The following is a 17,730-nucleotide window of genomic DNA, read 5'->3' as shown; positions in this document are numbered from 1 at the left end:
GTTTTTTACTGTGACAAACGGCTCTCAAAGCAAGGTGCAGATCCGCTGTCCGTCGGTTCCATCATCATCATCATCATCATCATCATCATTATTTTTATTTATTTATATAGCACCAACAATGTACTTGGTGCTGTACAAAATATACAACTAAAACAGCGATATCCTGCCTAACGGCTTACAATCTAAAACGTTTCTACGCTACTGCGAGTCGATACACCTTTAGAAGCCAGCCTCTTAACAGCTAGTTTAAATCCTAACCAATAACCTTCCTCTACTGACGTTATTAACGCTTCGCTCCGCCCATAGACAAGCGCTGGTTGACTCTTCTCCCCTGTTGCCGTGGTAACTAAGAGCTGAACTTCCGGATTTGTAGGGTGCGTAGCTGTGACGTAAAATTAAGTCGACGAGCGACGGGAAGGATGGGAAATGTGGCGGAAGCCCAGCGGTAGGGACTTGAGCCAATAGGGAAGCAGGAGCCTCAGGGCTCCGTTGATGCCCCACCCCCACGCCCCTCTAACCCCTTGTCGTTGGGGGAGCCTCGTGCGCGAGGTGAGTTGGAGAAGCGCGCGCGCGCGCAGGCGCGGCCCCGGGACGGGATTGGCGGGAGTCGGTGTCCTGTTGGGAGGAGAGGGCGGAGGCGGCGGTATCATTGTCGCGCAGCGCCTGCGAATGCCTGGTCGGATGTGGACCGCCGAAGCTCGGCCGCCTCAGAAAAACTGGCCGGCCAACAGCCCTCCAGAACAGCCGCCATCCACAGGGGAGCCCCTCTCCTCACGACCCACCTGAGGCGGAAAGATTCCGGGCATGTCGACCAGGAAGCGCCAGTGTCGTGTTTTAAACACGGTTGGGCGCGCGTCTCTCCACGGCAGTCTTTGAACTGAGAACTGTAGTTCCGTGAGGGAAGACCCAGACGGCCGCTAAAGGATCTCTTGAACTGAGAAAGGTCAGCGGCTTCACCAAACTACAGTTCCCAGGATTCTTTTTTGGGGGAGGGGGGGAAGCCCTGGTAGTTAAAGCGGCGGAGGACGGATAATAAGTTTGTGGTGTTGGATATGTGTTGCGGAGAGCTGTGCTTTGTTTTTGTGGGCCGGCGCCCCCTTCCCTGGTAAACACCTTCCATAACCCTCATGGAAATCATGCCCTCTGCCCCTTAGGGATGCCCGCTTACGCTCAGAGGCCGTTCTCCTCAGAGTAATGCTTGGCATTCAACAACACGCTTTAGAGCAGAGCTTTCCAAACTGTGTGTCGGCTGCAGTGTGTAGGTTGTGTCGCGCGAACGTATTACAATTTATGTATGTGTCCGCATCTCTTATAAGGGGTTAGTTTAACCTCCGGTTTGCTAGTAAAACTGAATTACTGTGTCACGAAATGATGCATGTCTAAAAAGTGTGTCACCAACATGAAAAGTTTGGAAAGCTCTGCTTTAGAGGTACATAGCTACCCGGTAGACCTAGTATAATAATTGTTTCCCTCAAAAAGCCTCACCAAGCTACGATTATTATTATTATTTTTATTATTATTTATAAAGCACCATCAATTTTCATGGCGCTGTACAGAATAAAACAAAACAAGACAATCTGCCATATGGCTTACAGTCTAAAGTCACCGTAACAGACGGGACGGAGGGGAAAAACCAATAGGGGTAGGGGACATTAAAACTAAATATAGACTAGTATGACCACGCTACGGTTAAAAAGCTTTCGAGAAAAGAAATGTTTTCAAGTGAGATTGAGAAACAGAAATTGACGTCGTGGTCCGCAAATGCACTGGAAGAGAATTCCAGGCATAGGGGGTAGCGAGCGAGAATGGGTGAAGACGAGTGAGAGATGTGGAAACTCTTGGGCAAGTAAGAGACATGGTGTTATTGGAGCGGAGGGCATGAGCAGGGCGATGAAGTGAAATAAGGGACGAAAGGTAGGGAGGAGCCAGATCATGACAGGCTTTAAAAGTAAGAAGAAGAAGTTTGTATTGGATTCTATAAGAGATAGGAAGCCAGTGGAGGGATTTTAAAAGCGATTATCAGGTTTCTTTGAGGGAAGCCATCCTAGATAACCAATGATGGTTTTATACTAGCATGTAGTGTAAGTATGCCCTTGGAGTTTTCAAAGATGTTCACAGATTCAGTAATTCCTATATGGCTCGGGTCCAGGTTATTTGAAAGAACGTATTCTCCCTTATGAGCCTGCCTGTGCTTTAAGATCTTCTGGAGAAGCCCTTCTTTCAGTCCCACCATCTTCACAGGTGTGCTAGATGGGAACATGGGAGAGGGCCTTCTCGGTGGCTGCTCCAGTGCTCTGGAACTCTCTTCCCGGGGAAGCTAGGCTGGCTCCCTGCTTGATGGGCTTTCGGAAGCAGGCTAAAACTTTTTTGTTCCAGCAGGCCTTTGGGGAATAATCTGGCCCTCCATCTATGTTAATGTCTTATAATTTTGTTGTGTATTTTAAACATTTATGGTTTTGTTCTCCCCCCCCCCAATGTATGTTTTAAACTTTGTAAGGCCGCCTTGAGGCCCAGCATTGGGCAAAAGGTGGGATACAAATCAACATAATAATCCTTACCACCCCTTTATATTAAGCACCACTATCTTGAAAGCCAATGTGGTATAAGTGGTTGAGTTTTGGCCTGGGGTTTTGGAGATCTGGGTTCTAGTCCCCACTCAGCCATGAAGTTCACTGAGTTACTTTATTTGGGCCAGTCACTGCCCTAACCTACTTCATAGGGTTGTTGTGAGGATAAAATGGAGAGATGGGGGACCATGTAAGCTGCCTTGGATTCCATGCAAGGCGGGATATAAATGTAATAATTTATCTCATCTTGCTAAGGCTAAGTGAATACTAACTTGCAAGGCCGCTACGTTAATTGTAGAGATAACAGCCGTTGTTGTCTATGCATACATTCCAGTATGTTTCATTTTTTCACCTTACCTAATTGCTTTGTGAGTTCTACTCTATTTGCCTATGTAACCAGAAATATTGATCCTACTATTATTTTACTTGATAACTCATCCTGGCATGAAATGGAAAGTGATTTTCATGATGCTGATTTTTAACTCTTCCATTTTAAAATTTCCTTTTGAATGTTGAAGAAAAAGCAAAGGTTAAAATAAGTTCAGAGTAACCTTGGCTGGTTCCTTGTCTTGAACCGTGCATTGCAGTGAATGCAGTTTTTAACTTTGGGAGCAGAAATACAAATATTTAGAATGTGGGACCCTGATCGAAAAAACTGTAGTAGCCAAACATGTGATCTAGGAAGTCCCAATTGCTAATTTTTTCCCCGACTTATGTTTTATTATAAAATCTCAACAAAAAAGAAAGGGAAACATGTGGCTACATAGATTTTAATACTGTATATCAATTGTCAAATCGTGCTGTGAAGTCAAGATGCTGTGTTTTCACAACTGCAAGACAAAGATAATGCTGACCTATTTTACAGCATTGTTTTAAGGCAGCCTCCCCCAACCTGGTGCCCTTCAGATGGCCATGCTGGCTGGACATGATGGGTGTTGTAGTCCAACACTTCTGAAGGGCGCAAGGCTAGGAGATGCTATTGCATGGAGTACTGAGATATTTATTTATTTATTTATTACATTTTTATACTGCCCAATAGCCGACGCTCTCTGGGCGGTTCACAAAAATTAAAACCATATTAAACCAACCAACAGGTTAAAAGCACAAATACAAAATACAGTATAAAAAGCACAACCAGGATAAAACCGCGCATCAAAATTGATATAAGATTAAAATACAGAGTTAAAACAGTAAAATTTAAATTAAAGTTAAAATTAAGTGTTAAAATACTGAGAGAATAAAAAGGTCTTCAGCTGGCGCAGTGTAGGCGCCAGGCGGACCTCTCTGGGGAGCTCATTCCGCAACCGGAGTGCCACAGTGGAGAAAGCCCTCCTCCTAGTAGCCACCTGCCTCACTTCCTTTGGCAGGGGCTCACGGAGAAGAGCCCCTGTAGATGATCTTAAGATCCAGGCAGGTACATATGGGAGTAGGCGTTCCTTCAAATAACCTGGCCCCAAATCGTTTAGGGCTTTAAATGTCTACCAGCACTTTGAATCGGGCCCGGACTTGGACTGGCAGCCAATGACGTTGTAAAAAGACTGGCGTAATGTGATCTCACCGGCCAGTCCCTGTTAGTAAACGGGCTGCTCTGTTTTGTACCAGCTGAAGCTTCCGGACCGTTTTCAAAGGCAGCCCCACGTATAACGCATTGCAGTAATCCAAACGAGAGATATTGATTCACACAATGGTAAACTATAGTTTAACATTGTATATATGGCTCGTTTCCATAGTGAACACTAAGCATGTGTTGTCTGAGTTTAAACATAACAAGTAATCATAGTTGAAAATAAGTGACAGTTTGATTTCGCATCTGTGCCAGAAGAAGCCAGGTGAATGCGCAAGCCCAAAGCTCACCCATGCTCATTCCTGCATAGTATTAACTAGTTTAGCCAGCCTTCCCCAACTTGATGTTTCCGCAGAAGTTTTCAACTATAACTCCCAGCACTCCTGATCATTGACAAAGCTCGCTGGTGCTGATGGTAGTTGAACTCTTAAACATCTGTAGGTCACCAGGTTGGGGAAGGCGGGTTTGAGATCTCACTTTTTCTTTGAAATGAGCTTCAGATTTTTCTTTCAAGGTGCTTTTATAATCAGAATGCCTTTCCTGATATCCAGTCTAGTTCCTTGTTTGGTTCCTAAGAGCTTCATAATTTAATTGTGTTGCTGCTGGCTTTAGGAGTGCCTATAGTAGCAATTAAAAATATTCATACGTTTTCACTTCTAAACTTTCACCCTTTCAAACTGAAGTACTTTGGCCACATAATGAGAAGACAGGATACCCTGGAGAAGAGGCTGATGCTAGGGAAAGTGGAAGGCAAAAGGAAGAGGGGCCGACCAAGGGCAAGATGGATGGATGATATTCTGGAGGTGACAGACTTGACCTTGGGGGAGCTGGGGGTGGCAACAGCCGACAGAAAGCTCTGGCGTGGGCTGGTCCATGAAGTCACGAAGAGTCGGAAACGACTGAACGAATAAACAACAACAAACAACATCCTTGAATTAGCTGATAACGAATGTAGTTCATTCATGGAGATAGCATCGGGTGTGCATGGCTGGCTGGGGAGTGCTAGTAGTAGTAGGACTTTTTTCTGCCTAACATGCACTCTAAGAGTTAATGTGTGTTTTTTCCTTAAGAAAGTAAAACTTAAAGTGATGCAAGGCTCCTTTAGTAGGATATTTTTAGTCCTTCTCTCTGTTAGTTGTACCAGCAGAAAATTATGCTCTGTTTGTATACGTTTGATAAAAAAAAGAGAGAGAGAAAATCTAAGTCCTAATTTCAGAAAAGCCATTCTGCTGGTATGTGAGTGCAATATCCTGTAATATGAGTTCCAACTGTAGCTGTTAGTACAATGAAAATATATTTTGGAACCACACCCGATACCTCTCTTATAAATTCAGCCCTAGTGACTATCTTGTTCAGGAATGAAGCAAACTGTTCCTGTCCACAGCATCTTCAAAGTCATAATGTTAAATTAAGCAGTTTTACAGTCTCTTAATGTGTGTGTGTCTCACATTTTTCATGTGACAGAATTATGGATCCAAACTTGCTACGAGAAAGAGAACTTTTCAAGAAACGAGCGCTCTGTACTCCTGCTGTAGAAAAACGTCCGACACCTTCTTCTGATTCCTCATCTTCTAAAAAGAAGAAAGCAAAGGTAGAGCCGGGTGGATCATCAAGTTCAAAACAAAATGCAGGTTTGTAGAGGAAAACCAAATTTGTTTTTCTTTTTAGTGTAAGAATGTTCAGAGTTCCCCCCCCCCAAATATGTCTAAACTTTCCAGAGTACAGTATTCAGTTATTTTCCCATGTGATTTCATTGGACCTGCAATGAAGGCTGGGTCAATTTAGATCAGTTGTCATGAGTGGAAGGACACTATCACGTTTTCAGCCCAACTTCCATGATCCAATCCAAGGGCCCTGTGGCTACTTTTAACTAAAGATAGAAATGACAGAAGATTCAGTGATGTACTGTAATTTGGCCCTATGAATGTCATCCTAAAATTATTTTTTCTTGAACCTTAGCTTCTTTGAGATAATATTGATGGGATGTTCATATCTCCAAAAATAATACCTAGAAATAGATTGTTGATAACAGAAATTAAGCAGAGGTGCTATTTCTCTGTATTGTGGTGCTGCAATTTGCAGGCAAGCTGCTGCAAGAATAACCTAACATTTTCTTAACCTTTCTGGAACTTACCTGTAGAAATAAAGTGGTTCTGCTTCTCTTCATAGCACCTGGCCTTATATAGGTATTTATGAATATGGAGAATATCAAAAGACATTCCTCTGCTGCCATAATTACTTATGGGTCCTGCTTCTCTGATGCAGTGGATCAGACTACTGTACACTTCTACTCTTAAATGGGAAAAATTATGTACTAAAGTCACTATCCCATTTATGAGTTTTATGCTATTACGTCAAATCACAGCCTAGAAATGAAAGATGTGGTATAAGCCCCTGGGACATTCATCTTCTGGGATGCACCTACTTGTTTTAAGATTATTATTTTGGGGGTGGTTGTTTTTTTTGTAGAACGAGGCAAGAAGTCCTGCTGGGAGCTCACAATTGCACAAAGGAATATAGTAACACTTACGTAATAGAGCAAGCATCAGCATTCAATGACTTCCTGTTGCATAATTGCCTTCCCTCCCCACTTCTTTCTTCAAATCAATCATATATTTTCAGGGCTGGAAGTAAGAGAAGCAGTGTGGGTGCTGCAGTCCAGCCCAGCACTGCCCATGTAGTGTTAAGGTATGAGTTGTATTTTCTGGTGCTTGGCTTTGATTAGGAGAAAACTGCTGTCCCAATTGGAGCTAAATTTTTCAATGGGGCTGCTGCCAAAAATGGTATGTTCTGATGTCACCATGCTATGTTATTGTGTTCCGCATAAGTGGGTGGTGGGGAAGCACATAGTTGCAGATTTGGGGGCAAGGATGGGGGCTCAACACAGGCTTGCTATTTAAGTAGCAGGCCAAGTGGCTTGTGATATTTAGTCTCACCCAAAAGCAGGAACAAGAAACAGTTGCTTTCAAATTAACAGAGTTTCTTGTCTGTAAAAGAGAAATGTTAAACTGGAAATCAAAGTATATACTGCTGGGTTTTTTCTGTTCCTTAACTGAGCTGACTTCTCAAGCCTGCACCTACATAGTGATACAGATTTTTAAAAAATATAACTGTAAGAAACACTTAAAATCCAGATGCTGCCCAGTCTCTAAGATAATGTATGTAAAGTGCTTGAAATACTTGAAAGGTGCTGTGCAAATAATAGTAATCCTTATCATTTACATATCTGTTTTCTTCAGGTATGTGTACTTTCTTGTTTGGATTTGTTAGACTGTCAGATTACTATGATGAAAAATATTTTTTAAAACATATTATTCAAATTGATCTTGCTACTGATATGTTTTTACTTCCTCTGCTATCTTAATATGCTATTTATTGTTTTGATATGCTGTGTTTTAATCTGTTGGCTGCCTGAGAGTAGAAAAATTGAAGGATGGGGTATAATTTTTAATAAATAAAACAATAGGTAAATTGGTCAGACGAACAGATTTACTCAAATCATCGATTCTAGTCAACAGCAGTTCATTGTAAAACAAAACAAAAATACCCATTTTCACATAACATTGTGACTCATCATCCATTAATAAGCATTTTGTGAACTGTTCAAGTTTCTATTCACCAGTGAACAAAAAACAGTGCTAATAATATTTAAGGCTAAGCAGGATCTGACTTGCTCGGTCCTAAGATGCAAGAGGCTTCATTAAAATGTTGAACATCTGTTTTGATGCAGGTGCTAAGTGATCAGTCCACCACTACACCACTTCTGTTTCACGTTTCCTGAAGCTGTCCATCATAGATCTAACAGGATTGGGTTCATTCTCTAAGTCTTTCATGGTTTTATTTTTTACGCAGCAACAGCAGTCAAGCAGCTCATATAGGAAAGCTAGTACTACTAAACAGATTACAGTAAATATAAATATGACCAGAATGACAAAGCAGGCAGTGTTCCAATTGTCATGGAAAGGGTAAATTTTCTGCACTTGGAAGCCAAGGTACTGATAGAGGGATGTAGTTTCATTCCAGCGACTAACGTTGAAGGTTGCCATATTTGAGGTTCTGTGTCTGCAGCAGTTCTGTATGTTGAAATACATAAACAGAAAAATATAATGAGCAATTTTCCTTTGTTTTGAGAATCTCCTTTTTCCTTCAACAAAATAAAATTGAAATATTTTTAGTGAGCTGATTGTCAGTGAGTGCTTCTTGTTATAAGGAGTGTCTTACAATAGTGTTGAGCTATGGCTGCATTCTTTATACTTTCAGTTTTATTTCTAATAAAGCAAAATTTTGGACCATAGCTCTTACCTTGGTGTGTTTCTTCTTACTGTAATGCAAGTATATGTTCTCATTTGTAGGCTTGGGCATTTAAGTGGTCTAGTATTTTCATATAATGGTCATGTATTTTTAAAGCACTATGTTAGAACAAAAAAATCATCAACAGGTTTGATGCTTATGCTAATCATAAAAACTAGTTACTGTGGAACAGTGAAATTAACTTTTTTTAAAATTGTAATAAATTTTTATAACTTAAAAAAAACTAGGTGAAGTTTCTATGAATGCGAACCATTCACTGAGCAGTTTTTCCCTTTGGCTTTTATCTTGGAACATTACAGTCAGCCTACAACAGGTATGCACAATCCACAGCCTGCATGTGGCCCCCACATGTGGACTGTCTAGCCCACATGCTCCCCCTGGCTGTCGCTGATTTCCCCCATCGTCCATGCACTGATCATCATCACTGCTCACATGCCACCAGTTAAGGTCACTGGGAGGTGAGGAGACAGCAGCCACCTCCTCCCTGGTGATACTGAAGCAGATGGCATTGCTGCACCACTAATGGTGGCATGAGAGCAGCTATACAGATCAGGATCACTGGGAGGGAGAGACGGCTGTGGCTTCCTCCTCCCCACAGAGACTCCAAAGCAGCTAGCAGGTTGGGTCACTTCCAGGTGTTCCTGAACATTCTCTTCAGGGCTCTGTCTTACATCAGAACCCAGAGATTCTTCAACAGTGCTGTCTGCAGACTGAATGGGACATCTTCGCAGCCCATGCTTACTGCAGAGGTGTAATTAGCAACATTCTGGGCATCTAGACACTCCTTGGCCAACTGAGCCTACAATATTACCTCAACAATCTTCCAGTTGGATGTAGCCATAGATACAGGAAGGACCTATTCTGAGAATCACAGATGTCCTGGACTTCCTTAAGGATTGTCTGGCAGCTGGTCTCAAACTTAACAGCCTACATCTGGGGTCCCCAAAAGGGTGGCTATGGGCACCAATGTGCCAGCAGATGCCTCTCTTGGTTTGTACCAGGCTTCCTGCCTCTCTTGATTTTTTTATTTCATAAGTGTTATTTTACGGGGAGGCTGGCATGCTGCAAATCAAAGGGCTGCCCTTCAACACCATCTCTACTGGGGCTTGAAATAGTGACTGTATTTTGTGAGAGTGCCCATGACAATCAAATTCCAGATGTGCCCTCTGACCACAAAAGTTTGGGAACCCTTGCTACACAGACAGCTAGCCTTCTATTTGCCTTGACACATTTGTTAGAAAGCAGCATCCCCCACTGAGATACAGAATACCCATCTGTGCATGGAAATATGAACATATAAAACCCTAATGAGTTGGATTTAGTAGAGTCTCCTGGAAAGAGTTGCCGTAATCACTACGGTCTTATCAAATACCGCAAGATGTAGGAAAGAAGCAGAACACCCACTTACACACAATGGCTTTCCCAGTTTGTGCCAGTGGAGGAGCTTGTGTCATATTCAGAAGGATCTCATTTAGCCACAGGGTTTGATGATAACATAAGAAGTCCTCTAATGCTGGATCAGACCACGGGTCCATCTAGTCCAGTACTTTGTTCACACAGTGGCCAAACAGCCATCGGCCAGGGATGAACAAGCAGGACATTGTGCAACAGCACCCTCCCACCCTTGTTCCCCAGCAATTGGTGCACATAGGTATACTGCCTTGAATACTGGAGATAGCACACAACCATCAGGGCTAGTAGCCATTGATAGCCTTCGCCTCCAGGAATTTATCCAACCCCCTTTTAAAGCCATTCAGATTGGTGGCCATCACTACATCTTGTGGTAGTGAGTTCCATAATTTAACTATGTGCTGTGTGAAGAAGTACTTCCTCTTACTTGTCCTGGATCTCCCACCAATCAGCTTCATCAGATAACCCCATTGGGTTCTAGTATTTTGAGAGAGGGAGAAAAATGTCTCCCTATCCACATTCTCCATACCATGCATAATTTTGTACACCTCTATCATGTCTCCCCTTAGCCTCCTTTTTTCCAAGCTAAACTATCTCAGTTGATGTAACCTTTCCTCATAGGGGAGATGCTCCAGCACCTTAATAATTTTAGTTGCCCTTTTCTGCACTTTGCTGAACATCTCTCAGTCCATGAATATATATTATTTTGTATTTTACTACTGTTTTAATAGAGTCAACGTCAAGTACTGAAAATGGGTCAAGGTTGAGAATGTATTTAAAGCAGGTTTTAGGGGTATAGAAAATTATTAGCAAAATGCACAGCCTAAATTATTAGAGAATCTGCCTATTACAAAATACAGAGAAATTGTTGCCTATGGAATGCTTTTCTGAGAAAGGAATCCCTGCGTATTAAAGTTGTCAGTGTCTTAAATGTTTTTTTTTATGAATTTATTATTTTATTTATCTGTTGCATTTTTACACCGCCCAATAGCCAAAGCTTATTTTATTTATTTTACTAGTCTTGTGATACCAACAAACTGCATGATTAAAGTATGTTGAAAACGTTTCATTTTAAAAAAAATAGTGGAGTTACTTTTGAGGTTGCATATTTTTTTCTAATTTGAATCATGAATGCTGGTGGTGAAATTGTATTATTATAAAGTAATATTATAAAGCTGTACAGATTTGTATGAAGATTAAAAAGCAATATATGTATATTTTTTTAGTTGAGACAATTTTTAGGCAAAGGGTTGAAATGTAACCTTCATCTATTCAAAAGAACTTTGCACCTTATTTTTTATAAATAGAATTACTGCTTTTTAAAAAAAAAATCTTAGTTGTGCCAGGAGTGTTAGGGCAGTGACCAAGCGTGTCATTCTGCTAAATCGAATTACGCTTGTGCAATTCCACCAAAACTATCAATTGCAGAAGAAGCAACAAGATGCATTAGTGATCTTGCACAAGCAGAGAATATTACACTAGTGAAACATGCTATAGCACAAAGCAGAACTGAGATGTAGTAGCAGCGCTTGCACAAGCTAAATCGCAATCTGTTAGTGGAGCAGTTGTGCATGTGTAACTATAGTTTGGATCCACCCCCCCTTGTACATAGTTACATAACTAGTTTCTGCTGGCGGTTATTTGGAAACAATAATTGTCCTTTTACAGTAAGGTTCATATTTATGCATTTCATTATACATTATCAAATGGCAGTTAAATATTTTGTTATTTTTCATTATGTTAATTTAAAAAAAATTCTTTCTGATTGGGTTATTATAACAGTGACATTTTACTTAGCTATATGGAGATAAGTAGAAGCACATGACTGGCACAGTAGATTCTCTGGGTCATGTTAAAGAAGTTTCCTATGACAAGTCAGTTCAGAGTAAGATTCAGAATCTTCTGATAGCTTTTGGCTGCAATCCGGAAGAAATCCTCATTTTAACTCAGTGGGACTTATTTTGGAAGAAATATATAGAATTGCATTGTTAATCAACCAGTACAAGATAAATTAACAGTTCATGTTTAATCTGAGCAAGTTCCAGTGATTTCAGTGGGTCTTACTCCCAAGTAAGTGTGCATAAGATTGCAGCCCAAAGCAATGATCGCTTAACACTTAAACCGCTGGGAAACTGTTCATGTTAACAAGTCACTGATTCATCTGGTACAATAGGCAGATGAAGGGTTAAGGCTAATAATAATAGTTTAAGAGACCAGTTTAGCGGGTTTGATTAATAACATTTTTCTTGTGCAGTTTAGCAATTGTTTGAATTGGGAGATAAATCTTGCTAACACTCCTGCAGTAAAAATACAGTCTTATTTATTAGATTTTACCTTACAAAATTAGATTAATTGCTAGGTCACTTAAAGCCTCAAAAGGATCTTTTTCACAGAATATTATCCGGGTGTGTTGGGCTCTCAGTAAGATGGATGGTCATCAATTCTTCATGAATGCACAGATGGTAAGATTTTCTATTAGCACAAGGCAAGCGGCTCTGCATTTAAGCAGCATACAATCAAGCTTCAAATGCAAGAGAAACTGTAAACTGTTTTTATTTTTGTAATTTTATAAAGATAGGGTCCTTAGATGTTCTGATTTTTTGAAATCAGTTATTCTTTCAAATAAAATACAGACAGTATTTTTTTTTAAAAAAAGGTATAGACCTACCTCTTCAAAAAGGATGCTGGAACAGTGCTGATCTGCTGTTTAATACAGCCTCTGATACAGCTAAGATGGAGCTCTGCTACTATTGGCTGAAGCAGAATGCAGCTGACAACTTCCTTTATGCTCATTTGCATCCGACCCTTTCCCGAGGAGGAAATCATTCATAAATCTAAAATATGTAAGATGCCAGAACAGATCTCTTCTCCACCCCCCTTGTTTTTTGCTTTTGCTTTTCTAGGAGCTCTTTTAATGAAATATATTTATAAATAATGTGGCCTTTTGTGCTTTGATCTGAGCATGGCATTTACTGTGTTAATACCTTCAGGGTTTTTTGCTCTTTTAATAGGATATTAAGTGAACCACCCATAAGTAACCAGGTTCATGATATAACAGATAGATAGACACACACAACACACACACAATATAAATACCTTTTGTGTCTTCCTGTTCTTCGTAAAACATTCATATGAGCCAACCTTCAGCAGTGGTTTGTGAATTTTCTTTCGATCCCCATTTTTTATTGTTGTCTTCTAGCTCCTTTGTATAACTACAGTAGGCAAGGAAATCAGGTGATAGTTATATGAATTGCAAAATTTGTGAAATTTTGTTCAGATTTATTTTGTTTATTTCAGTATTTTAGTCTGCTTTCCTAGTAACTCAAAACACCTGGCAAAAGATCAAATACAAAAAAAGAATATGTATAAAGAAGTATAAATAAATATGCAAAGAAATGGAAAAATAAGCCAACTTCTGAAAAATCAGAAATTCAGGCATTTTTGGTAAACCAAGTTCTGTTTCAGTGAAATTCTCTTTAGCAGTTGGGCAAGAAAATTGCATTTGTAGAGAGTTTAACAAATTCATGTAAAGGTAATTTGGAAACCAGAAGATAAAATAGATTTGGGAGTACGTTTTACCTTGCCTCTTCACCTACATTATATGCTTTTAGATGCCAGGTGAAGACCTTTTTATTCTCCCAGCATTTTAACAGTCTATAAATAAATTTTAACTTGGTGTTTTAAATTTGTAATTTTGCATTGCTTCTGTTTTTATCTGGTTGAGCTTTTATATTGTATTTTATATTATGGTTTTATACTGTTGTTTTATACTTTGAATGGTTTTAATTTTTGTGAACCGCCCAGAGAGCTCCGGCTATTGGGCAGTATAGAAATGTAATAAATAAATAAATAGGGAGTGCATTGAATAGGGGGACTACAATTCCAGTTTGAGCAAAGTTTCATTTTATTTGAAAGCATCAAAATTAGTCCTTTCTGTAATAAAGCAAATACAGTTGTCTGATTTTTGTTATTTATTTATTTATTTATTACATTTATATACCGCCCCATAGCCGAAGCTCTCTTCCACCACATTTCCCCCCAGAAATAAATATTCAAGTATTTTCCTTCAAAAAAGAGGGGTTATAAAGTCATGTTCCAAGATAAGCTTTTTTTCAGTGGCCATTTAATGCTCTTCCCTTTTGTGTAGAGATTGTGATAAAAGGCAGCTGAAGCAAGGTGGATATTTTGTGTAGAACACAAGTGGCAACTTGCATTTTTTGGATGAAACTGATTACCTAGATCCTTTCTAATCTGGTTTCTGACTTGATCATGGACAGGGCTGATACGATTTAAATCACTTGTAAAAGATTCTATTTCATTATCTTTTTTAATAGTAGTACATTATAGTTTAATATAACCTTATTGCATATTCAGAGATGTAGGTTTTGTTAGAAGGTACACACTAAACAATTATTCTAGTTGTTTTCAGATTAATTTTCATCAAAAAATGGGATGATAATTGTGAGTCATTCAGGAGATGAACCATATCCAACTGTTCAATTAATCATGATAATTTTGCAATGATGTGCCAGAATCCCCACCAAACAGGCTTTTGAAATGTACTAATAACATTGTTTGTTCTTCCGGTTAGTTTTCTTCTTCAACAATCAACAACATTAACAAAACAGGCACATGGATTTTTGAATGGTGAACTATTTCAGGTTTTTAGAAGAATGTAAAGTTATTTAAAAAATAAAATTTAGACAATTTCAAACACAGCAGGTTTAGAAAGAAAATATTCCCAAATGAGATCTCCTTTACAACCTGCTGCCGCAGCCATGCTAGGTATTTCCCTTCTACAGTGGAGGATACATGAAGCAGACGTTTCCTCAGGAGTCAGGACTGCATGAATATATTCTGTTCACTTTTGGTTTCACTTTCTATTCTACCCTATGCCTTGCATTTATATCCAGACTCCTTCTCCTTGTTCAGATCTACTCCATCTCCCCAAATTCTCTGTTCATTGATCTTCTCTATCTTTGCACTTAGAGAAGGCAAGGCAGAGAGAGAGAGAGAGAATGTAGTGCAGAATAGGTTTGATCAGGTTATCCCTCATCTCTATAAACTGCTGTTAACATATTCATAGAATATAATAGAAGTTTTATAATATTCATAGACTATAATTAGAAATTGTATATCATGATGATATCTTTGACCCAGGCTCTTTTTCAAAATCCGATTTATATATATATATGTAATCAAAATTTTATTTTTTTCTATAAAGTCATTAATGTTTAATATGGAACTGAAACTGCTTTGGTTGCTCAGATGAATGATTTGCATCAGGAGATGGATAGGGTGTGTGGCCCTATACAATTCCTTGAGAGCACCATTCAGCGCTATCAACAGTATCCTTCTAGGTCACCTGGTCAAGATGGGGCTGCAACGCACTGCTTTGCCACAAGTCTGGATCTCAATTGGGAAAGGGATATTTATGAAGGTGGTGCTAGGGGACTACTGTTTGGTTTATTGGAGCCTGCAGCAGTAAACCCAAGTCCCTCCATGCTTTTTTAACACATACGTGAAACCATTGGATGAAATCTGAAAACTTGGGGTTGGTGTCATCAATATGCTGATGACATCCCCCGCCCTCTCATTTTTATCATCTGTCACCTTGGGAGATAGTAGAAATCCTGGACCATTATTTGAGGGCAGGTTTGGATTGAAGGGTGGAGTGGCAAGTGGAAATGTGACCTATATAAAATGGAGGTACTCTTTCTTGGAGGATCTAATCTGAGTGGAGGTGTGCAACCTCAACTAGATGTGGTTGCGTTACCTCTAAAACTGCAGGTTTGCATCTTGGGAGTACCCTGGATTTAACATTTCTTCTGGATATTCAGGTGGGGGAAGTTCCTTTTACCAACTACGCCTGGTATGCTAGCAGTGTCTTTAACTTGTAGAAATCAAACCTGCCCTAATCACCTCAAGAATGCATTAATGTGGGGTTGTCCATGAAAACAGTTCAGAAATTTCAGTTGGTCCAGTGTTTTGGTTGGGGCCTAGGAAGCCCATTTCTCCAATTCTGTACTAATTACATTGATTGCCAATTTGTTTCCAGGCTCAATCAAGGTGCAGGCTTTGACCACTAATGTCTTTAACATTCAAAACCTTTCCTGAACAACCAGGTTTTCACTGCCCATGGCTGGTCTACATTAGATAGTGCTGGGATTGAAAAGGCCTGTTTCATGTGTCCACCTCCCTCAATTCTGAAGGCAAGAGAACTGGCAGGGAGTTTGCAGGTAGGCACATATGAAGATGAGGCGGTCTTTAAGATAGTCAGTTCAAATGAATATGATCATATATGCTGGTTGGCTAAATCTTACTGACTCCAGTCCCCTTTACATGCAGTAGCCATGCTACCATGGGTTTGTAAGAATAAGTAACCGGTTGGCCCCCATCCATGTGATAGTTAATTCACGCACAGTTTTTGTCAGTATGGGATCACACTACAGGAAAGCAATTCCCACACTGCTGCATGTGCTGGGAGCCTCATTCATGCCGTGTAGGAGGCCTGAGGCTCTGGGCTGGTGATTTCTTAAATTAGGGTGACCATATGAAAAGGAGGACAGGGCTCCTGTATCTTTAACAGTTGCATAGAAAAGGGAATTTCAGCAGGTGTCATTTATATATATGGAGAACCTGGTGAAATTCCCTCTTCATCACCACAGTTAAAGCTGCAAGAGCTATACTAGAATGACCAGATTTAAAAGGGGGCAGGGCACCTGCAGCTTTAACTGGTGTGATGAAGAGGAAATTTCACCAGGTTCCCCATATATACAAAAGACACCTGCTGAAATTTCCTTTTCAATACAACTGTTAAAGATACAGGAGCCCTGTCCTCCTTTTCATATGGTCACCCTACTTAAATATCATTCACACCAAAGCTGCCAGGCTTTGCAAAATAAATACTCTTATTTTTTTTAAAAAAAGTCATATACAATTTGTTCATTTTATTATTTGTTTGCTTAAAATTCTTGTTCGTTTGCCCTCCCAAGGTGGCATGTAAGATAAAAGAAACTATACAAAATGATAAAGTTCATTGAAAACCATGTTTACAAATAAACCAGCAGCCTAAATAAGATCACTCCTTTGATAGACAAATTTGCTTTAAAAATGTTGATTTCTCAAAATATAAACATAATGTTTCTGAGGATAACATAATGAGTGTGTAGAATGCTAGGTATTGCTAGTAGCTTTTTGTCGGTGGTTATGGTAACAGAAGGGTATATTTAAACTATGAGTTGCAAAATAGAAGTCTCTACGAAAACGTTGTTTTTTTCTTCTTTTACAGACCACAGCAATGGATCTTTTAATTTGAAAGCCCTTTCTGGTGGCTCTGGTTACAAGTTTGGAGTCCTTGCAAAGATAGTCAACTATATGAAGGTATAGTCATTTTGTTTCAGATGTCTAGAACAATAAAGTTTGACAGGAAAAATGCTAGATGCAAAAAAATGGCCTGCATCTAAAACCTGAATTCACTTATTGAGGGGAGTACACTGTTATGCCAGCTGAAGGCTGTTGTCCTGTACTTAATCCTTCAGAGTGGGGGATGGGAGTCGGTTTCCGTTAAGCTCTGCACTGAAAGCTTCTAATTTGAGTATAAAACAACAGATCATACCTGACAACACACAACAATCAGCAGTCATCCTGTTCCAGTGGCAGTTGGTACCTGGGAATCTATTTCACTGTATGGAAATGTCTATAGAAACAAGAAGGTGGGATCTTGTTTGCAGGCCCCTCACAGACTAATTCAACTTCAGGTTAAAAGTGCTGTCTAATGGGGAATGAACTGGCTTAATTGCAAGTGAGCCTTTTTAAAATGGCTGCAGATCAAGCCAACAGTTATCAGCCCTGCAGATATGAGGCATTTGAAGTCAA

General features: G+C 39.8%; 2 protein-coding genes across 3 annotated transcripts in view; one reads left to right on the top strand and one right to left on the bottom strand.

Annotated features, from left to right (window-relative positions):
* Positions 1–418: 418 nt before the first annotated feature.
* GTF2E2 (general transcription factor IIE subunit 2) overlaps positions 419–17,730 on the top strand; it is a 35,813-nt gene continuing 18,501 nt past the window's right edge. The window contains exons 1-3 of one of the 2 annotated variants that reach the window (XM_063129042.1): positions 419–549; positions 5,596–5,762; positions 17,144–17,235. In XM_063129042.1, coding sequence (XP_062985112.1) covers positions 5,600–5,762; positions 17,144–17,235 — 255 coding nt within the window. In that variant the 5' untranslated portion in view covers positions 419–549; positions 5,596–5,599. Of the gene's footprint in view, positions 550–681; positions 944–5,595; positions 5,763–17,143; positions 17,236–17,730 lie in introns of those variants that run through there. The other variant, XM_063129043.1, reaches the window with a different exon arrangement.
* SMIM18 (small integral membrane protein 18) lies at positions 7,870–12,582 on the bottom strand. The gene is made up of 2 exons (XM_063129049.1): positions 12,521–12,582; positions 7,870–8,204 (listed from the first exon to the last, which is right to left on the bottom strand). Exon 2 carries the CDS (start codon positions 8,175–8,177, stop codon positions 7,884–7,886), a length of 294 nt encoding a protein of 97 aa, XP_062985119.1. The 5' UTR covers positions 8,178–8,204; positions 12,521–12,582; the 3' UTR covers positions 7,870–7,883.

This window comes from Elgaria multicarinata, chromosome 6 (assembly GCF_023053635.1).
Source record: "Elgaria multicarinata webbii isolate HBS135686 ecotype San Diego chromosome 6, rElgMul1.1.pri, whole genome shotgun sequence".
Classification (NCBI taxonomy): Eukaryota; Metazoa; Chordata; class Lepidosauria; order Squamata; family Anguidae; genus Elgaria; species Elgaria multicarinata.
Note: the sequence above shows the minus strand (reverse complement) of the source record. Positions and strands in the feature narration are given on the sequence as shown.